The sequence below is a fragment of the Castanea sativa genome, chromosome 5 (genome assembly GCF_040712315.1).
Source record: "Castanea sativa cultivar Marrone di Chiusa Pesio chromosome 5, ASM4071231v1".
In the NCBI taxonomy this organism is placed as follows: Eukaryota; Viridiplantae; Streptophyta; class Magnoliopsida; order Fagales; family Fagaceae; genus Castanea; species Castanea sativa.
The window spans coordinates 15,947,556-15,964,816 of NC_134017.1; the positions used below are offsets into that span (position 1 = coordinate 15,947,556).

Genomic DNA, 17,261 nt, shown 5'->3' on the forward strand with positions numbered 1-17,261 from the left:
TTTCACATTAATCCTCTTGAAGAACTTAGCCATTTGATAGATAGTAATTTAGGAAGTTCCACAATTTCAGTAAGGTTTGGTTTTCTTTTTCATAGGAAATCTGGTCACGCTTTATTTATCTTTTGTGCTTGGGGGAAGCAATGAATGTGTGTTAGAACTGTAACTGGAATTTATAAGCTAATCTTGCATCTCCCCCCCCCCCCCTCCTCTAAGAAGGAAAAAAAGAAGGAAAGGTTTCCTTCCCATAACAAAGCTTAATTGACCATGTGGGAGAATTAGTTTATATATATATATATATATATATATATATATATTGAATAAACACCTCACTACTTGAAATAATAAGATAAACATGTCATTGACGTAAATTTGTTAACATGTAAAATGTAGGAATCTGTCTTTTGTAGTAATTTGGTTGGACAAGACTATGTTGTTGGACAAATTGTTGAGACAAATTAGGTATGTATATTCCTTGTGATTTTTGCAACAACTTGAACCTATATTTTTCCTAAGTTTTTTTTTTCATACATATATTTATATTTGGTGGCATCTTTGCAAGTTTCAGTAGCTCCCGATGACAATTTATAATCCTTGAAGAGCACCATATTAGAGACTTTTTGAATTATATTTTGGCAAAGCATGTCTTACTTCGCAAGCTAGTCAATATTTTTGGACAATTTTTTGCACAGCTAATGGACAATATATGGCACATACAAATGACAGCTAGTGGAAAACAACATATTGGACAATTTGTTGGAAATAATATCTAACAATTTTTGTAACTAATGAAGCTACTCAAACATGTTAGGTTCTATATTTGCATGTTTGAGTAGATTCTACATAGGCACTAATGCTATATGTAAAATGACAAATATTTTTAAATGCAATGAAAATGTGCATTTCTATATGTTAGGATCTATATGTGCATATTTGCATATTATGTAATGAAAAAGTTTTGTATATGCCTTTTTTGTTTCATTGCTAGGTGGTGTTCATTTTTGGATTTTATGTTTCAAGATGGCTTTATTTCATGTTGTAGAATCTATAAACTAAAACAAAGTGATATATTACAGAAGCTTTATGACTTTTCATATTGCACGTTATGTTTGCAACTTCTTCAAAACAAGCGAATATTTTATTGAACTAAGTACACTCACCAAAACAAGCTATCCAAAGCTAAGTACACTTACCAGAAAGTACTCATAGGCTATCCAAAGCCAAGTACACTTACCAAAACAAGCTAAACAATGTTAACAAGAATACAAGCAATTACAAGCCAAGACAGTTTCCAAAACAAACTACTAAAAGGAAACCAAAAGGCTATTCAACAACATTTTAGCCAATCTCTAGTGCAAACTTGAGGCAATATCTCCCACTTTTAGCATAATTCACGGTTGGTAGAGATGAAAAATTAAGGCAAATATCTCCCGCTTTTTAGCAATGATATCTGCATTATGGCTTAAGTTGTGCTCGTCTCTAAGAATATCAGCTAACGCACATTCCATATACAAAGTCCAATGGAATGTATATATGTATATATATATATATATATATATATATATATATATATATATATGTATGTATTGGTTAAAATATGATAACATTAAACTAAAAAGCTACATCCAATTCAGTACAAAGTCGGTTAAAAAATACACCATAACAATCATCCTCCAAAGCCTTAGCTAAGTCCACAGGTGGACTTGTAAACAAAGTGAAATCTAGTTCTTGGTTAGCACCTATTCTAGCCATCAGATTAGCGCCTATTCTAATAAACTCCAATGTTTGGTTGTAGATCTCCATAGGCTGATTTGGATTTGGATTTTTCCTATTGAAGACGTATGAATTTCTGCTCTTCCATATACTCCACACAGCAAAGTTGAAATAACTTTTGTCTTCTCCTTCATTTTCAGTTCTTGGTTTTCTTTTCATTTTCCTGCTTACCCTTGCTTACATCCGTCATCCCATTCCCTATATGTTGAAATAATCATGATAAAAAAATAAATAAATAAACATCTTATAGATGCAAACATTACATGATATGACATATATGATAAAAAAGAATAAATATAAGGTCAATGGTGAATACAGTTTTCAAACATAACTTATTGAGGGATAAAAGCAATATGAGAGCTTCTAAACCATAGTATAGAAGCTTGTATTAGCTAGTCCCTTTCTACAAATATACAGTACTCAAACCACATGTACATGTCAAATAGCCCATGATATTTTTTTTTGGATAATGGGAATTATATATAAATGAACCAGTAGCACTCAAATTTGTAACATTACAAAGTCCATTACAAAGTTTGGTGCAAAATTTCACAAAGGAAAATCTAGCAATGCCATTTTATACATTATGGTTCTTGATTAGTGTTTTTCTCTAGTTTGATTTGGACTTTAATCTATTCAAAGAAACTTATTTTAACATTTACGAAGCAAAAAAAAAAAGTTTGATCTTTATACCACCTTTAAGCCTTTATAGACATCTAGCATCAACAATTTTCAAAATCTCAATCACGATAATAGATTAGACAAAATAACATGACTTAGCACATTTAAGCCTTTGACAATTGTGATCACAGTACATTAAACAATGTTTTTCTTAATAGCTTGTATCTCCCAGCTTGGTATTTGTTTTCCATAACAAAGGCTACAAACCTAAAAGCTACTATTAAGAACAAGTGCAGTGACTGTGTATTTCAAAATACAAAGTACAAGACTTCACAAATTGCCGAATAAAGGATTAGGAATTTCAACTAAGCCATCCAAACATAACAGCCTATTGCATTTTGGTTCCCCATTCAATCATTGCATAGAAAGTGCTTAATGCATTTACATATAAGACAAATATATATATATATATATATATATATATATATATATATATATTATCAAACTACTAATTAACACATCACAATTTTAATGCCTACCCACAAACTATGAAAATCCACATATTACTTAAGCATGAGTTTGAACTTTGAAACCATTCCCCTAAGTCTGCTTTGAATTATGCAGTTGCAGGGAGTATTGGCTAATTGTTTCTACTTTAACACAAGTCTGTAATGGCCTTTCAATTTTCCTGTCAATTTTTTATTTTTATTCTCATTATGTTCTTTGTAATCCTTCCTAAAACCCCACCCAGCATCAAGGAACTCCCTTGTACAACAGTTGGCTGACAACCCAAACTCCACCATCAAATCCTCCTCCAAGAATCCTGCCACCCTCCTTCATAACTTTTAGTATCCCTACCGAATTACCACCAATAATCAAAGTTTAGTTACACGCATACACAATGCATAATTATGAACAAAACAAATGTGAAGTATGAACTTGAAATAAAGAAGGTTTTACAAGAGGGGCCAAAAAACCTTAGACTGGCCCATAAAGGATAAACAAGAGTAGTAAAGAAATCTAAAAACACACACATACACGCCCACAATGCCAATAGATAAAAATGGGCACCTTCAATATCATTGACATTAAGTTAATCATTGTCTTCGTCTCTTCTGTATCTGGTGCAAAAGCCAAATACTCTCCCTTTGCCAACAATAATTCTAAAACTTGTTGGAAATTAGGGGATTTTCCTTTACCCACTTCCACAAGCATTCCTTCCTGGATATACTTGTTCCAGTTCCATAGAAACATAACAGAATTACTTCCAAACAAAAAAGCCATTTTGTTTCGTCCTTTACTTTCCTTTCATCAAAATAAATATAAAAATTCAGCAACTAAGAACAAAAGTTATAATTTAAAAATTCAGCATTTCATCTTGAAAGACCATGGTACAATGGCCCAACATCTGCATTGATCAAGATACGATCCCCTTTACACCTAATTTAGAAAGGAAAACAACTACCCCTAAATTTCTTTACTTTCTTGAGCAACCAATATGAAAGATAAAGAAACAGTAACAATCAAGATGAAAAGGATTGATGGAAACTCATGGCTGTGTCAAGTGAATCTGCGTATCGACTTGCGTCCTAATTGCTATTAACAACAACATCACAACTGTAGGAAGCAATATCTGCCAGAAAATTTCAACAAACAAATTCAAAAAATTTGTGTTTAATTGATCAAAATTTGGGTGGGACCGGTAGAGGTAGCATTGGTTGGGCCTGAAAACGATCGAATAAAGGGAGAAAAGGTCTGGAACAAAAGAGAGGGATGGGGAACCGATTTGTGTTGAAGGAGAGAGAGAGAGAGAAAGGACTGAGCATTTAGGTGATGGTGGTGAGAAATAATTAATTATTTTTTTAATAAAAAAGAAAAAGAAAAAGCGGCTAACATTTGAGTTGACGGGAGTTATCTCTTGAATTTGAGTTTTAGTGGGGTTGGACAGGTCTCACTCTCTAATATTGACACATCACAGTTTGGAGAGACTTCCTCCAATTCAGATTGCAGAGAAACTTTCTACTTTCCTTATATGCTAAACAAAAATTGTAAAAAAAAAAAATACTGCCCCTTTATCTCTATACAAAAGTTTTCAAGTACCAATAAGAACCCCTTTATTTTCTTATTTGACAAAACCTCTTTGAATTATACAATTAAATGAATGGGGCTCATAAAAAGTCATAAAGCTCTTCATGGCTTGAGCCAACCACACCATAGTGGCAAAGCACATTGAATGCTCATCTCCAACCCCAAAAACAAATAAGTAAAGGGCAATTAAGAAAAGAAAATCAGACAACAGCTATAAAAAGAGGAAATTCCCAAGAAACAAGAAAATGGACGGGAAACCAGTCAGGCTATTAAAACAATTTTATGTTTCCGAGTAGCAGTATTCAATGGATTATTAAAAGTGAAATAGAGTCCTTTTCACTATCTCTCCACTACCACGTGTATTGTCGCTTACACTGCAATCTCTGCTAAAACAGCTAAAAAAACACCAGTACTCTAAATTAAACACAGAACAGAGTCTATATAGATTATACAACAAATTGAATATCTCTGTTTTTTTTTTGTGCTTTTATTTCCAGACACAGGAATAATAAAATAAAATACAAAGCGCCTGAGAATTGAGTTGCTACTTATAATAATAACATTAAAAGAAAAATAAGAATCAATAAGAAAAAATGAGTAATAGAAAGGTTATAGAACAAAGAGAACACAAAATAATGGAGTCCCTCAATTTAAAAAAAAAAAATTAGGAAATCGATTCCAAATCAAAAGAACACTCACTCTCAATGGAAGCAAATCTAATGTAGAAGAGCTCGTCCGTCAATTCACCATCGGTGAAATCGGTAGCATGCCACACACACGATTTCTCGTTGTCGGCGTGTTCCTGCACCGTCATCATTGATAGCACTACAAAATTTTTTACACAAATCAGATTCCAAAACAACAAAAATAAAAGAAAATACAATACCATTAAGTAAGAAAGTAACATACAAAGATGGTTGGCGCAGATCTCAAGGGTTTTAGATTGTCTCATAACGAGGTGAACCATGCCGGACTCTTTGTGCTTGAGAAACTTGACAGAACCAGCGCTTCTCTCTTTCCATTGGTTCCCATCTTTATCGAATCGGTAAATTTTAAAAAAAAAAAATTGGCAAATTGAGTAATTATAAAAATGACAAAACATTCATTGAGGGAATTTACCGGCGAGTTATTCATTCAGAGTGTCTGTGTAAATCATAGTGTGCCCATTGTTCGACAAGTTCGCACAATTGGTTCGAGTCTAGTCTGAGCCACAGCTTGCCACTATTGGACCAATGTAGGAGGCTAACTGGACCAATGTCGACGGGGTCCTCACGTCGGCGACGGCGTCCTCGACAATGACGATATGTTGAGAGGGAGAAATGGCACAAAGAGAGAGGGTTTTGAGCAAAAAAAAAAAAAAAAAAAGAGAGAGAGGGTTTTGAACAAAAATTTGATCTGGTATATTTATAATACCAGAATGACACTTTTCGTCGCTATGGCATATTTTCCGTCGCAAAAGACCCACACTTTTGTTATGCTTTTAGCGATGACAGATATTTCATCACTATAATATACTTTTAGTGACGAATTGTGATTTCGTCGCCAAAACTCTTTAATGAAAAACCTATTTGTGTCATTATTTTTAGCAACAAATTTTTTCCATCGCTAATGCTCCCCTTTAGTGACGAAATGATTTTCGTCACTAATACTATTCATAGCAACGTGTATTGTGATGAAATGGTTTATCGCTATAGATTAATTAAGTTCGCGCCAAATATTTCTCCGCCAGTGCCCAAATTTCTGATCACCAATAGCGATGAAAATTACATTTTGTCGCTAAATGCTATAATTTTTTCCATTATTAGCGACGAAATCTATATTTCATCACTAAATCTATGTTTTTAGTGAAAAAAATAATTTCCTCACTAATTTTCGTCAATAAAAATATATTTTGTTGTAGTGCACCATGACAGTAACTATTGAGGCAAGTCATTCATTCTATCAAAATAATTTGAGAATGACATTAATCGAAGGCAAAGGAATGATATCCCGCAGAATAAAGTCATGCTTCGTTGCTTACAATAATGCATAAATATTCAATATGATAAATGATAAAAAAAAAAAAAAATCTTATATGTATAATTGTACAATAATACTATATGCTCCCTTTATTCATTAAAAAAATAAGAATAAAAAACGATATTCCCAGTGCATAGATGACTTTGTAACTTGGTTGGAGGCGACAGTTAGACCTATTGAATCTACTGTTGCTCACAATTTAAAATCTATTTGACTATTTAGTTCATGAATGAAGATTGATACATTCACATTTAATTTTTTTTAAAATATACTATAGTATATGGGTGTAAAATGTCAAATAAGTTTGGGAGGAGTGAATGGACTAGAATCAAAATTAAAGAAATTATTTTGAAATATTTCTTACATTCTCTTATTTTGAAATTAAGTGGGAACAAATGGAATTGGTAGAAGAGAATATACTCACTCCTTTCTATTCAAATTTCCATTCCCCAAAAATTGGAACAAATTAGAGGAAATAGAATCATGTTTAAAGAAATTTTTACTAAAACTCTCATAATACTCTTATATATTCAAGCATTTATTTTAAAATAAATGTCTAATAATAATATTGTCATAAAATGATTTCATTCATTTTCCAATATCTTACTCCCCAAAAATTTACTTACATTCCATTCCTTTATTTTAAAATATCCAAAAAATATTATCGTTTTTTTATAAGACAAACAATATTACTAAATTCCATTCAATTCATTTCATTTATATTTCTTTTTATTACTTAAATACATTCCATTCTATTTCTTTATTATTTACTTATTCTATTTTATTTCATTTCATTCCAATAAAGTGTCATTCTTTAAAACGGAATGTCTAAATTTTACAATTTTTCAACCCATTTTGTTTTCACAATCTCTCTCCTTTTATAATGGAACTAATTAGTATTTTATCTAATTAGGGGCTAAAGCATGAGTCAGAAAAAATGTACTGTTCAACAAGAATATACCAAGATTCAAAATTAAATTAATATAAGGAAAACTAGTCTATGATTTTAAAATTTTCTTCTAACTAAAATCCCAATTAATGTTGCCAAGTAAAAATAATAAAAAATAAAATCGAAACACTGATACCAAGAAGAGCATAATAAGGGGACACGGTTTTTTAGAATTGTACATCATCAAATAAACTAAATAATTGTCTTTTTCTTTTCTTTTTTTAAAAGCTCATATACATAGACCGTATGAGTTTCTTTTCATTAACATCTATTGTTTATTTTTAGCTGCAACGTTTTATTATATTTTGTTTAATTAACATAAAACTTTATTAATTCTATTTTTTTTCATAAAAAATAAGTTAATGGAAGTTCATCCAAATGAACAAATGTGACAATGTCTTGAAAATGCTGCTAAATAACTTTTTGCTAAATTATCCGTTTATGATTAATTTACCTTTTGAAATAGGTGACAGAAACTATTGAAGGCAAGTTATTCATTCTATCAAAATCATTTGAGAATGACCTTAAACAAAAGGAATGGGATGATATCCCACAGAATAAAATCATGCTTACAATAATGCATAAATATTCAATATGATAAAACAAAACTTATATGTATAGTTGTATACTAATACTATATGCTTCCTTTATTCATTAAAAAAAAAAAAAAAACGATATTCCCAGAGCATAGATGGCTTTGTAACTTGCTGTTGCTCAGGATGTAAAATCCATTTGATTATTTCAAGTTCATGAATGAAGATCCATACATTCACATAAAAAGAAGAAGAAAAAAGTATACTAATTTTATATGAGTGTAGAATTTATGTAGAATGTCAAATAAATTGTTTGGGAGAAGGGAATGGAAATGTGTGGAATAAATGAATTCTTTTGGATTATTATTTTCATTTAGTCCTTTGTTTAGAAGTTTAAGTGGGAAAAAATGAAATATATAGAAGTGAATACTTGATCCTTTATATTCTTTTAAAACTTCAAATTTTTATTTGGAATGAAATCATGTTTGATGAAATTTTCACTAAACCTCCCAAAATACCCTCATATATTCAGCTATTTATTTTAAAATAAAATTCTAATAGCCATATTATTATAAAATGATTTCATTCTTTTTTCTTTATGTTACTCCCAAACAATTCTACTCTTTTTTTATAAGTACTCCCAAACAAGTTTACTTACCTTCCTTTATTTTAAAATATCTTAACAATGTTACTTAATTTCATTGTATTCATTTCATTTCTATTCTTTTCTATTACTTAAAAAATTCCCTTTCATTCCATATTTTTCCATTTATTTATTATTTACTCATTTTATTCTATTCCATTCTTTTATAATCTCCTAAACGAAGTGTCATTCCTTAAAATACAACTTTCTAAATGGAATGTCTAAATTTTACAAATTTTCAACCCTTATTGTTTTACAGAATCTCTCTCCTTCTGGGATTGACTAATTAGTATTTTATCTTAGGGGCTAAAGCATAAATCAGTAAAAATTTACCATTCAACAGGAAATATAATAAGATTCAAAATTAAATTAATAAATGGAAAACCAATCTATGATTTCTAATATTCTTCTAACTAAAATCCCAATTAATGTTGCCAAGTAAAAAAAAAAAAACTCAAATACTGATTTCAAGAAGAGCATAATATGAGTTTTAACTATATTAGCATTCAAAGTTTGGATCTCAAACTTATATAGTCAAGAACAAAATTGCCAATAAGAAAATTAGTTCTAGAGAGAGATTGTGAACCTATTGCTTTATATATAGGTATATAGAAAGTAGTTATAGTATATCTAATTAAGTTTACTTTCAAAAGTAAAAGAGTCGAGGGAATTTATAAATTAAAATTCTTGAATTTAGTGGGCTGCTGAGAGTCCTCTGTGCCTGTGTGGTTAAATTTTGAGTTGGCAAACAATGTATTTTTTGAAGTGTCGATCGGTAAACATTGCACTTTTTGAAGTGCCAATAGATGAGGAGTCGAGTGAAGCCTAGTCTGCCTAAACAAACTAATTAAGGCATCCACATGAAGCACTCGAGTCTTGAAAGGCAGCTCAAGCAGAGCTTAAGGCCCACCCAAGTGGACCCTAGGTAGAAAGTTTTTCTACAGAATTCGAATTTTGCAGAATACGATCTTTGTTATCTCAAATGCCTAGTAAAATATTTTTTGTTCAACCAAGGTTACTCTCAAAAGATGTCATTTGAAGGGCCACATCTCATTATGTATAAATAATATGCTATTGCTACCACATTCAAAATTTTAAAGAACTTTTCCACCATTGCTAAGAAATTCACAAGAATTCTTTTAGGTTACTACTTGTGGAATCCTTGATTTAGCTGTACCTTAGGAATAAATTTGTAATAACCCTTTAACAAAATTTATGATGGATTGAAGAGCAAATGTTGTCTAAAATCAACGTTAATACGTGCCTCTATCCATTGTCCTTAATTTGATTGTCTCAGTGCTTCTTTCATGGTTTACTCCATTGTTCTCCACAGGCGGAGCATTGGAGCCATGGCTCATGGAGAGAGAGTGGGCAAAAAATTCAAGAGCCTTTGTGACTGTTTGTTTGTCGTGAATGTGCTGACAAGTACCAAGAGCCAACAACTATGTTATTTCTGATCTTATTAGTATCAAATTTTAAAGGATTTTTTCCCCCAACAAACTTTAGAGGTTTGTTAAAAGTAAACTTTTTTTTTTTTTTTTTGCTTCGGTTTGGGAGGAGTTTACAAGTATGGACCTCATTTTTGTTTTTGTTTTTTTGTTTATAGTCTTTTATAAAAAATTTCATAAAAGGGAGGGGCATCATAGCCTTTTGGTGTAAATGTATCTCTCTCTCTCTCTCTCTCAAAATTACAAAACTCTTATTACAAGCTTATACCCTCATTTTTGTAAGGTAAAAATATAATTATATGGAATAATGATAAAAAGACAAAAAGTCTCTAACAATCTAAACATTTCTTACAAAGGGTATGGGTCCACTTTGACTCAACAAAGAGGATTTTTGCTCAATTGTTGGTGATTTGTGAGTACCAATGGTAACTAGATTGATTATTGAAACAAAAAACAAGTAACAACTAAATGAATGGAAAATTGAACTACTAAGCAATTAACGAAATAAAGTAATCTAAGCCACGAATATATATGAAAATTAACGAAATAAAGTAATCTAAGCCACGAATATGAAAATTAACGACAATATTGCACATATGAAATATTATAAACTACAATACTAAATTAAAAGATATCTACGACTACTTACTTGAATTAACACCTTACCCTAGATCATAAACTAAAAAAAAATTACAAGTGATATAACAAATGAAATCAGTATAAGATCTGTCTCTTCTTCATCAAAAAAAAAAAGATGTGTCTCTTCTTGTAATATATATGAGCCTCTATTTATACCTAAGACCTCAACAATTATTGATTCAGTGGAATTTTCATCCTTACTTCTCTATCACACTTGTCGTTGAATTTATACTAGGCGCTATTTGTGAATTTGAATTTCAGTAATTGCAGCGATCTTCACATCTTAATTTTATATTTCAAACTCTGGCGTTGCAACTTCATCATCATGTTTTAAATATGCTGTATTATACTATATTTCTTTTAAAATTAATTATGTTATTAACATATAAAAAAGATATTCAATATCTTTTTTTTTGTTGAGAGAGAATTTCAACTATGGTGTCCGCTCCTGTTAATAGCGGATTATCATCAGACCTGACAAACCAAGATAACAATAAATTTTTGATATAGGCGGGGATTGAATTCCATATCTCTTATTCAACCATCAGAAACTTTACTAATTGAGCTAACTAGAACTCACAGAAATTCAACATTCTAATATCCTATTGCACAGTAAATAAATCCAATTATAGAGTTACGGACCTACTTAATTAATTAATAACTTATCTCACAATTGTTTTTTTTTTATATAAATAGAATACAATTAAACTAGTAGACAATGGTATCAAGTATTAACCATCATGTTATACTTAAAGCTTCATTCCACGGTCGCAAAAAGTAGTGACATGTGGGTTCCTTTTAATATGGCCTAAACTAGCTAGGCTTATGTATAGTATAGCTTGAATATGATGAAAGAATACTTTCACAAATTGGTCCTATTAGATATGGTCTATATATACCAGGCTTATGCTATTAAATTCTACTTTGATGAATTGGGGTCTCAGCTGATTGTGATGGTCACATAATTTCAAACCACAACATTGTCCAAACAAAGACTAAAGAGCTGAGATGTCCTTTTACAAAAAAAGGCTACCGCTTTCAGTTGAAGGCTCACATGTTCACAATTTCACATTCATAAACTCTGTGATTCTTGAGTTCTTATGACAATTGGTCAAAATAAATTAAAATCCTCTTTTCACTTAAGAATTAAAAAAAGGGTACCTATATTCTAGTTAATTCAAATGATAAAATCTCTTATCGTTAAATAATAAAACTTGGTTTGAATTCTATTTACACTAATCATTGATGTCTTGATAATTAATAAAGAATAATTATCATAAAGGAAAAATATATATTATACCCAATGGCTAATATAGCCTACTTAGCTTGTTTAAACAAAAAGGAAGACAGAAATTGATATACTAAGAAGAATAGGTATTTGATGCACCGGCAGTGAGTTGACTCTGAAGTATATATTATCTGATATCTTTATTATGTGAATGACAAGCAGGAATGATCCGAATAAAGAATTTTTTTATTTCTTTTTTTCCCACAAATTAAAGTTTGTCTTCAATCTAATGTACTATTTTTTATTATACTTAAATAAATAATTATGACAAAGCGTCTAGTGTTTATTCCAATGCCAACTAAATAATGTAAAAAACCGAGTAAAGATTCTGGTTCTTAATGTGACGAGGGTTGTCTTGATACATTACACAACGTTTATACTCAGTTAGGATTAGTATATATATGTACAATTTAAAAGCATTTATACTATTATTATTAGTTAATTAATAATGAGTATTTGAATTAGTTTTAGAGGCTGTGGGACTCATAAAGAATTTGTTCCAAGAAAGGGAAAACTTCCATGCATGTAATGTGTACATTTTTAGACCCCTTAAACACAACTAGATTAACCTAGTTAATTAGCCAAGTGATTGCTTAGTCAAATTAAATAGATCTAGGTTAACACAAATATATCATATCATTGTAAAGTGCGGAAAATAAAAAACACAATAATATGATAACCCAAGAAAACTAAACAGGTAAAAAACCTGAGAATGATTTAACCTAGCTATCCTCAAGGTAAAACGAATCTACTATGAAAGAATTGAAATTTACACAATAGCGACTTAGACCACTAACATCCTATTGCTACTTCAAGTAGGAAACTTACTATCATGACCACGTGACAACTTCGAGTTCACAGACTACTTCTTTTTTAGATTCCCAGTAAGCATAAGTACTCCCGCTTGTATATCTTTAAGCTCTTGAATTCGCAACTAAATTGATCACCAAGCTCTTGACATCAATCTAGATCTTGATAATCCTAAGTATATGTGAAAACAAACACTTCTAGATCTCACAAAAGATTCACACACACAGCATAAAGAGCAACCTCAAAATGTGGCTAGGGTTTTCCTTTTTATACTTAAAACAAAATATAAAACCCTACACATCAAACTAGGCTTGGGCTGAGTTGAAAAATTTTATAGAAAAACAATCTGCACGAGCTTCGATCGATCGAGTCTAACTTTAGATTGATCGAGCCAGACAGATTTACATAGTAAATCTTGCAGTACACTTGATTCTAACTTTACACTTAAACATACTTTGAGCAAGTCTAAAATAAGACTAAATATTTTGATCATGGTTTGCCAACATTACAAATTAAAGTTCTAATACATTTAAACCTAAAGTCCTAAAACCCAATATAATGATTTAGTTGGTTTGCTTTACATTATTACTTTAATTTATTTAGCTCTGGATGATATGTTAATCATTTTTTTAATGAATTACGGAGTTAAATCTTTTAGTAAATGGAATCCATTTTATAAAAATTGAATTTACGATAATAGTTTTCTTTCTGGTCATCAAAAACTAGCTATAAAATTGAATCTGGTCCTTTCTACGTATGTATGAGGCTTAGCAGGCCAGAACTGAAGCCTAATTAGGCTCAAAACTTGGTATGGATCTGGACTATAATAATAGAACTGAACCAGGAATAGCGAGCCCAGAAATATCAAGATTCAAGCAACGTTTGAAGGAACATGAACATGTCAACATGGTCCTTTCTCTCTCTCACACGCACATATATATACACGTGCGCACACACATGCATGTTGAGGAAAGTGCAAATAGACTAGAGAGACAGTAGAGAGCAAAAGCAAAACTACAAAACTTCATTAGCATTTTCGATAGTGTAAAACATAAAAAGCCTACATAGAAAACCAAAACATTCTAATCCCACTAGGGCATCCATTCTTTTGGTGGTTACAAGTGTGAATTATAGACTTGTCAATCACAATATTTTGCCATGTCAAATCCTGCTTCTTTATTTGCCCTCTGCCATCAATTCCTTGAGCGACATGCTGTCTCCAAGGGCCCAGCTTGTCTTGCTTGCTGAATAATTAGACAAAAGAGAAATAATGATGATTGTTAGCACAGTAAAATTGATATTTAGGGTGTATATAAAGCATCTGGTTAACGAGTGCATGCATGGAGGCAGTGGTAAAAATTAAGATTTTATTTTTTTAATTGACAAGCATTTCTCATGAATCACACTAGCCGGTGAAAATTTTATTTATTTATTAGTTTTTGTTAATTTTTAACATAGTGACACCCATTAAATTACTCATGCAACTGCATCCCTTTACAAAAGTCAAATACATAGATTTATTGAAATATGTGAAAGGGAAAAGCATGCACCTGAAAGTAAGCTTCAAGCTTCCTTTTGAGAATGGCATATTCTTTCTTCAGTTGTTGGAAAGTCCTCATGCATCTGCTCACGTTCATGCAAAACCATTGTCAAACCTCCAAACACGAATTAATGGAATAATGGATGCGTAGATTAATATTTTCTCCACAAAATATGATTCTCTTCATTTCACTTGATATTCAGAAAGTCCATTTGTTTCTCCAAAAAAAAAAGTCCATTTAGTACACTCAAAATTTTATTTCTTATATGGTTGTATCTAATCGTGTGCATAGTGTTAAATAATTTAAGATTTTAATATTTGATATAAATCATTAAATATTAGATCACATAAAAATTTTCCTTTTTTCACACCTTAATTAATAATTTTTTAGGATCAAGACTTAATAAGATACCAAACCTCCCGTCAGCTATACACGTTAGTTCCATAGGGCATCCAATTTCTATGCCTCACTCAAACTTTTTTTTTTTAAAAATAGTTGTTAATCTTTTGCTGCTGACTAACAGTGAATATGACAGTATTCATCTTTTTAACACTACAAATACAGTCGAATGTGCTAATCAGGACCATAAGAATGGTATCTTGGCGCTCCATGCATGGAGTGAGATCAAGTGGAAAGTGAATTACCCTTCTGAATTTCCTGCCTTGCAATATTCCCTAAATTGTGTGCACTCAGCTTTCACCTTTTTGGCTCCAATGCTGCACCCATTATAGCAGAAATATTGAGATAAAGAATAGTATATTCTTCATGATACCAATTAATTTTTTCCACATTTTTAGTTCTCAATTGTATGTACCTTGTGCTACTTCCCTTGAACTGATGCATATAGTTATCCAGCTTATTGAAATCAAGAGGGTTCCTCTCCCTGCATAGACAAAATATATTATTATTATCATTATCATAAGTGGAAAAATTAAATAGCAAAGAGAATTTAAAAAAATAAAAAATAAAACTAAAAATAAAAATACTTACAGTGCCTGATCTATGTTAAGGATTAGCCTGGATGAATCCCTGTAGTACAATGTAACAACTTCCTCCACAAAATTAGGATTAGCATCATCTTGCAGCTCTTCCAGTTGGATAAATTGTTCATCAAGAAAGCCCTGCAAACGGTCCAATATTCAATTTAATTTCCATCATAACCATGAATTTAAAGCAAGGTCAGACAGGAATATAACATAATATTTGCATGTAATATATTGACTTCAACTATCCATGCAGTCCATAATATATATCGTTTAAATGATCGAAATAACATCAAAGAATGCAAGTATTTAGTTCTACTTATCTTCAAAACTTTGTGCATATGTATAGATTTTCATGCATGATGAGAAAAGCACAGAGTATAGAGGTTACTCATTGTAGTGGAAAGTTAAGTGTCATGTACAATGAATGTGTATGAACATGTATTTCATGCAACTGTGTTTGTGTGGTACAATAGAAAAATCAGCAGATAACTTGTGTGTGATTCTTGAATTACCAAATAAAAGAAATTGACTTCAGGTCAGTGACAGCATGAAGAGGTTAAGAAGATGAGGAAACCTGATCAAAGAAGGACTGCCTCATGAGGGCAAGCTGCCTGCGCATCTGGTTCCTCTCCATTACAGAATATGTTTAGAGTAGACGGTCAAATTAAGGGTGTTAGAGAGTTTGTAGAGGTTTGTGGAGGCTTAGGTTGAGACTTGAGTCTTGAGTGATGCAATATAACAATGCCAAAGTTGGCTTTATATAGTAGAGGAAAGGGAACAGCTTTTTTTTATATATTTTTGTTCCCTCTCTCTTTCTCTCTCAATCTCTTCTATTCCTTTCTGTCTCAAGAATAGAGGTGAGGGCAAACAAAGTGGACATCTTAGTGTGAAGTGAAAGACAGATTCGAGTAATGTCAAAGCATATGTTAGAGGGTAGGTCTATGAGGTTAATTATAAAATTTGATGCTGTCAGAAAAAGAACAATATCATCTATCAGAATTATTACTGTCATTGTTTTAAGTCTAGAACAAAATGCATGTAGATATATTTAATGAGTGATCTTAAGGATATTAAATATTATACCATATAGCCTTTATAAATTGTTAATTATGTTGCAACCAATCACATTCAAATGTTATATTAGTTTGTAAAGGTTAGCTGGTAAAATGTGTACTAATATCTTTTCCATTTTTTATTCTATATTGTTTCCTATGTTTACCTTTTGACAGTGAAATTAATTAGCGTTTTTTGTACTCAATCCCCAATATTCCTTGAAACCTACTGAAGAATGTAGAGGTAATGATTAAATATTTCAGCTTTGCATGTCAACAATAAAGAAATAAAGAATAATAAAACTTATGTCGAAGTCATTGCAAGTTGCAACACGATTTCATGGTGTTGGCTTCACAATAATTAATTAGAGAAGCTATTAAGGATTTGATTCTCATCAACAACCTTAATAAAAGAAGGAGATAATAAAAAAGAGAACCATCATAACCATATATTAATAATTTGTTGGATCTAACATCTAAGTAAACAAACAACAGAGAAGGGAGAGCAAGAAGCTTCAACTGAAACTGAGACAGTTAGTTTCTTGGAATTTCTTAAATAAAGCTAAGTTGAACCATTGCATCACATTGACACCACCAGATAATACCATGTTAAAACCCCTTTTTTCCACCAAAACTTCAAAACTAAATCATGATAAGAGGACAAGATGCACAAGCATCTTCTATTATTTTACTCCTTTCACCTATGTGAGAGTTGGTCAGTTGAAGTACTTCCCTTAGTAAGAGCCAAATATACAAAATAATTGCTTTGAAATATGACATTCTTGGTTATATGATTAATTGTTTGACAACAAAAGCAAACTAAAAAGACAGGATGCAGGAAAAAATCCATGGAACAGGGAATTCATCCTCACAC

The 17,261-nt window shown here is 31.2% G+C and overlaps 1 protein-coding gene and 1 long non-coding RNA gene across 3 annotated transcripts; both read right to left on the reverse strand.

Moving 5' to 3' along the window:
- Window positions 1-1,583: 1,583 nt before the first annotated feature.
- LOC142633426 (uncharacterized) lies at window positions 1,584-5,841 on the reverse strand. 2 transcript variants are annotated; one of them, XR_012843908.1, is made up of 4 exons: window positions 5,599-5,841; window positions 5,389-5,511; window positions 5,179-5,304; window positions 1,584-1,968 (listed from the first exon to the last, which is right to left on the reverse strand). It is a non-coding gene; the product is annotated as an uncharacterized LOC142633426 (long non-coding RNA). The 2 variants fall into 2 exon arrangements; XR_012843907.1 differs by having other exon boundaries at window positions 5,389-5,841.
- Window positions 5,842-13,872: 8,031 nt separating this feature from the next.
- Window positions 13,873-16,048, reverse strand: LOC142637397 (histidine-containing phosphotransfer protein 4-like). The gene is made up of 6 exons (XM_075811673.1): window positions 15,910-16,048; window positions 15,340-15,470; window positions 15,164-15,232; window positions 14,994-15,065; window positions 14,359-14,431; window positions 13,873-14,052 (listed from the first exon to the last, which is right to left on the reverse strand). Exons 1-6 carry the CDS (start codon window positions 15,967-15,969, stop codon window positions 14,002-14,004), a joined length of 456 nt encoding a protein of 151 aa, XP_075667788.1. The 5' UTR covers window positions 15,970-16,048; the 3' UTR covers window positions 13,873-14,001.
- Window positions 16,049-17,261: the final 1,213 nt, after the last annotated feature.

Bases quoted from the DNA above. Each gene is read 5' to 3' on its own strand.
- LOC142637397 (XM_075811673.1), bottom strand. From the start codon at position 15,969: ATGGAGAGGAACCAGATGCGCAGGCAGCTTGCCCTCATGAGGCAGTCC. The intron at 15,471-15,909 runs GTTTCCTCATCT...GACCGTTTGCAG, and splicing joins GGCAGTCCTTCTTTGATCAG to GGCTTTCTTGATGAACAATT. The intron at 14,432-14,993 runs GTAATTCACTTT...GAACGTGAGCAG, and splicing joins AAGGCAGGAAATTCAGAAGG to ATGCATGAGGACTTTCCAAC.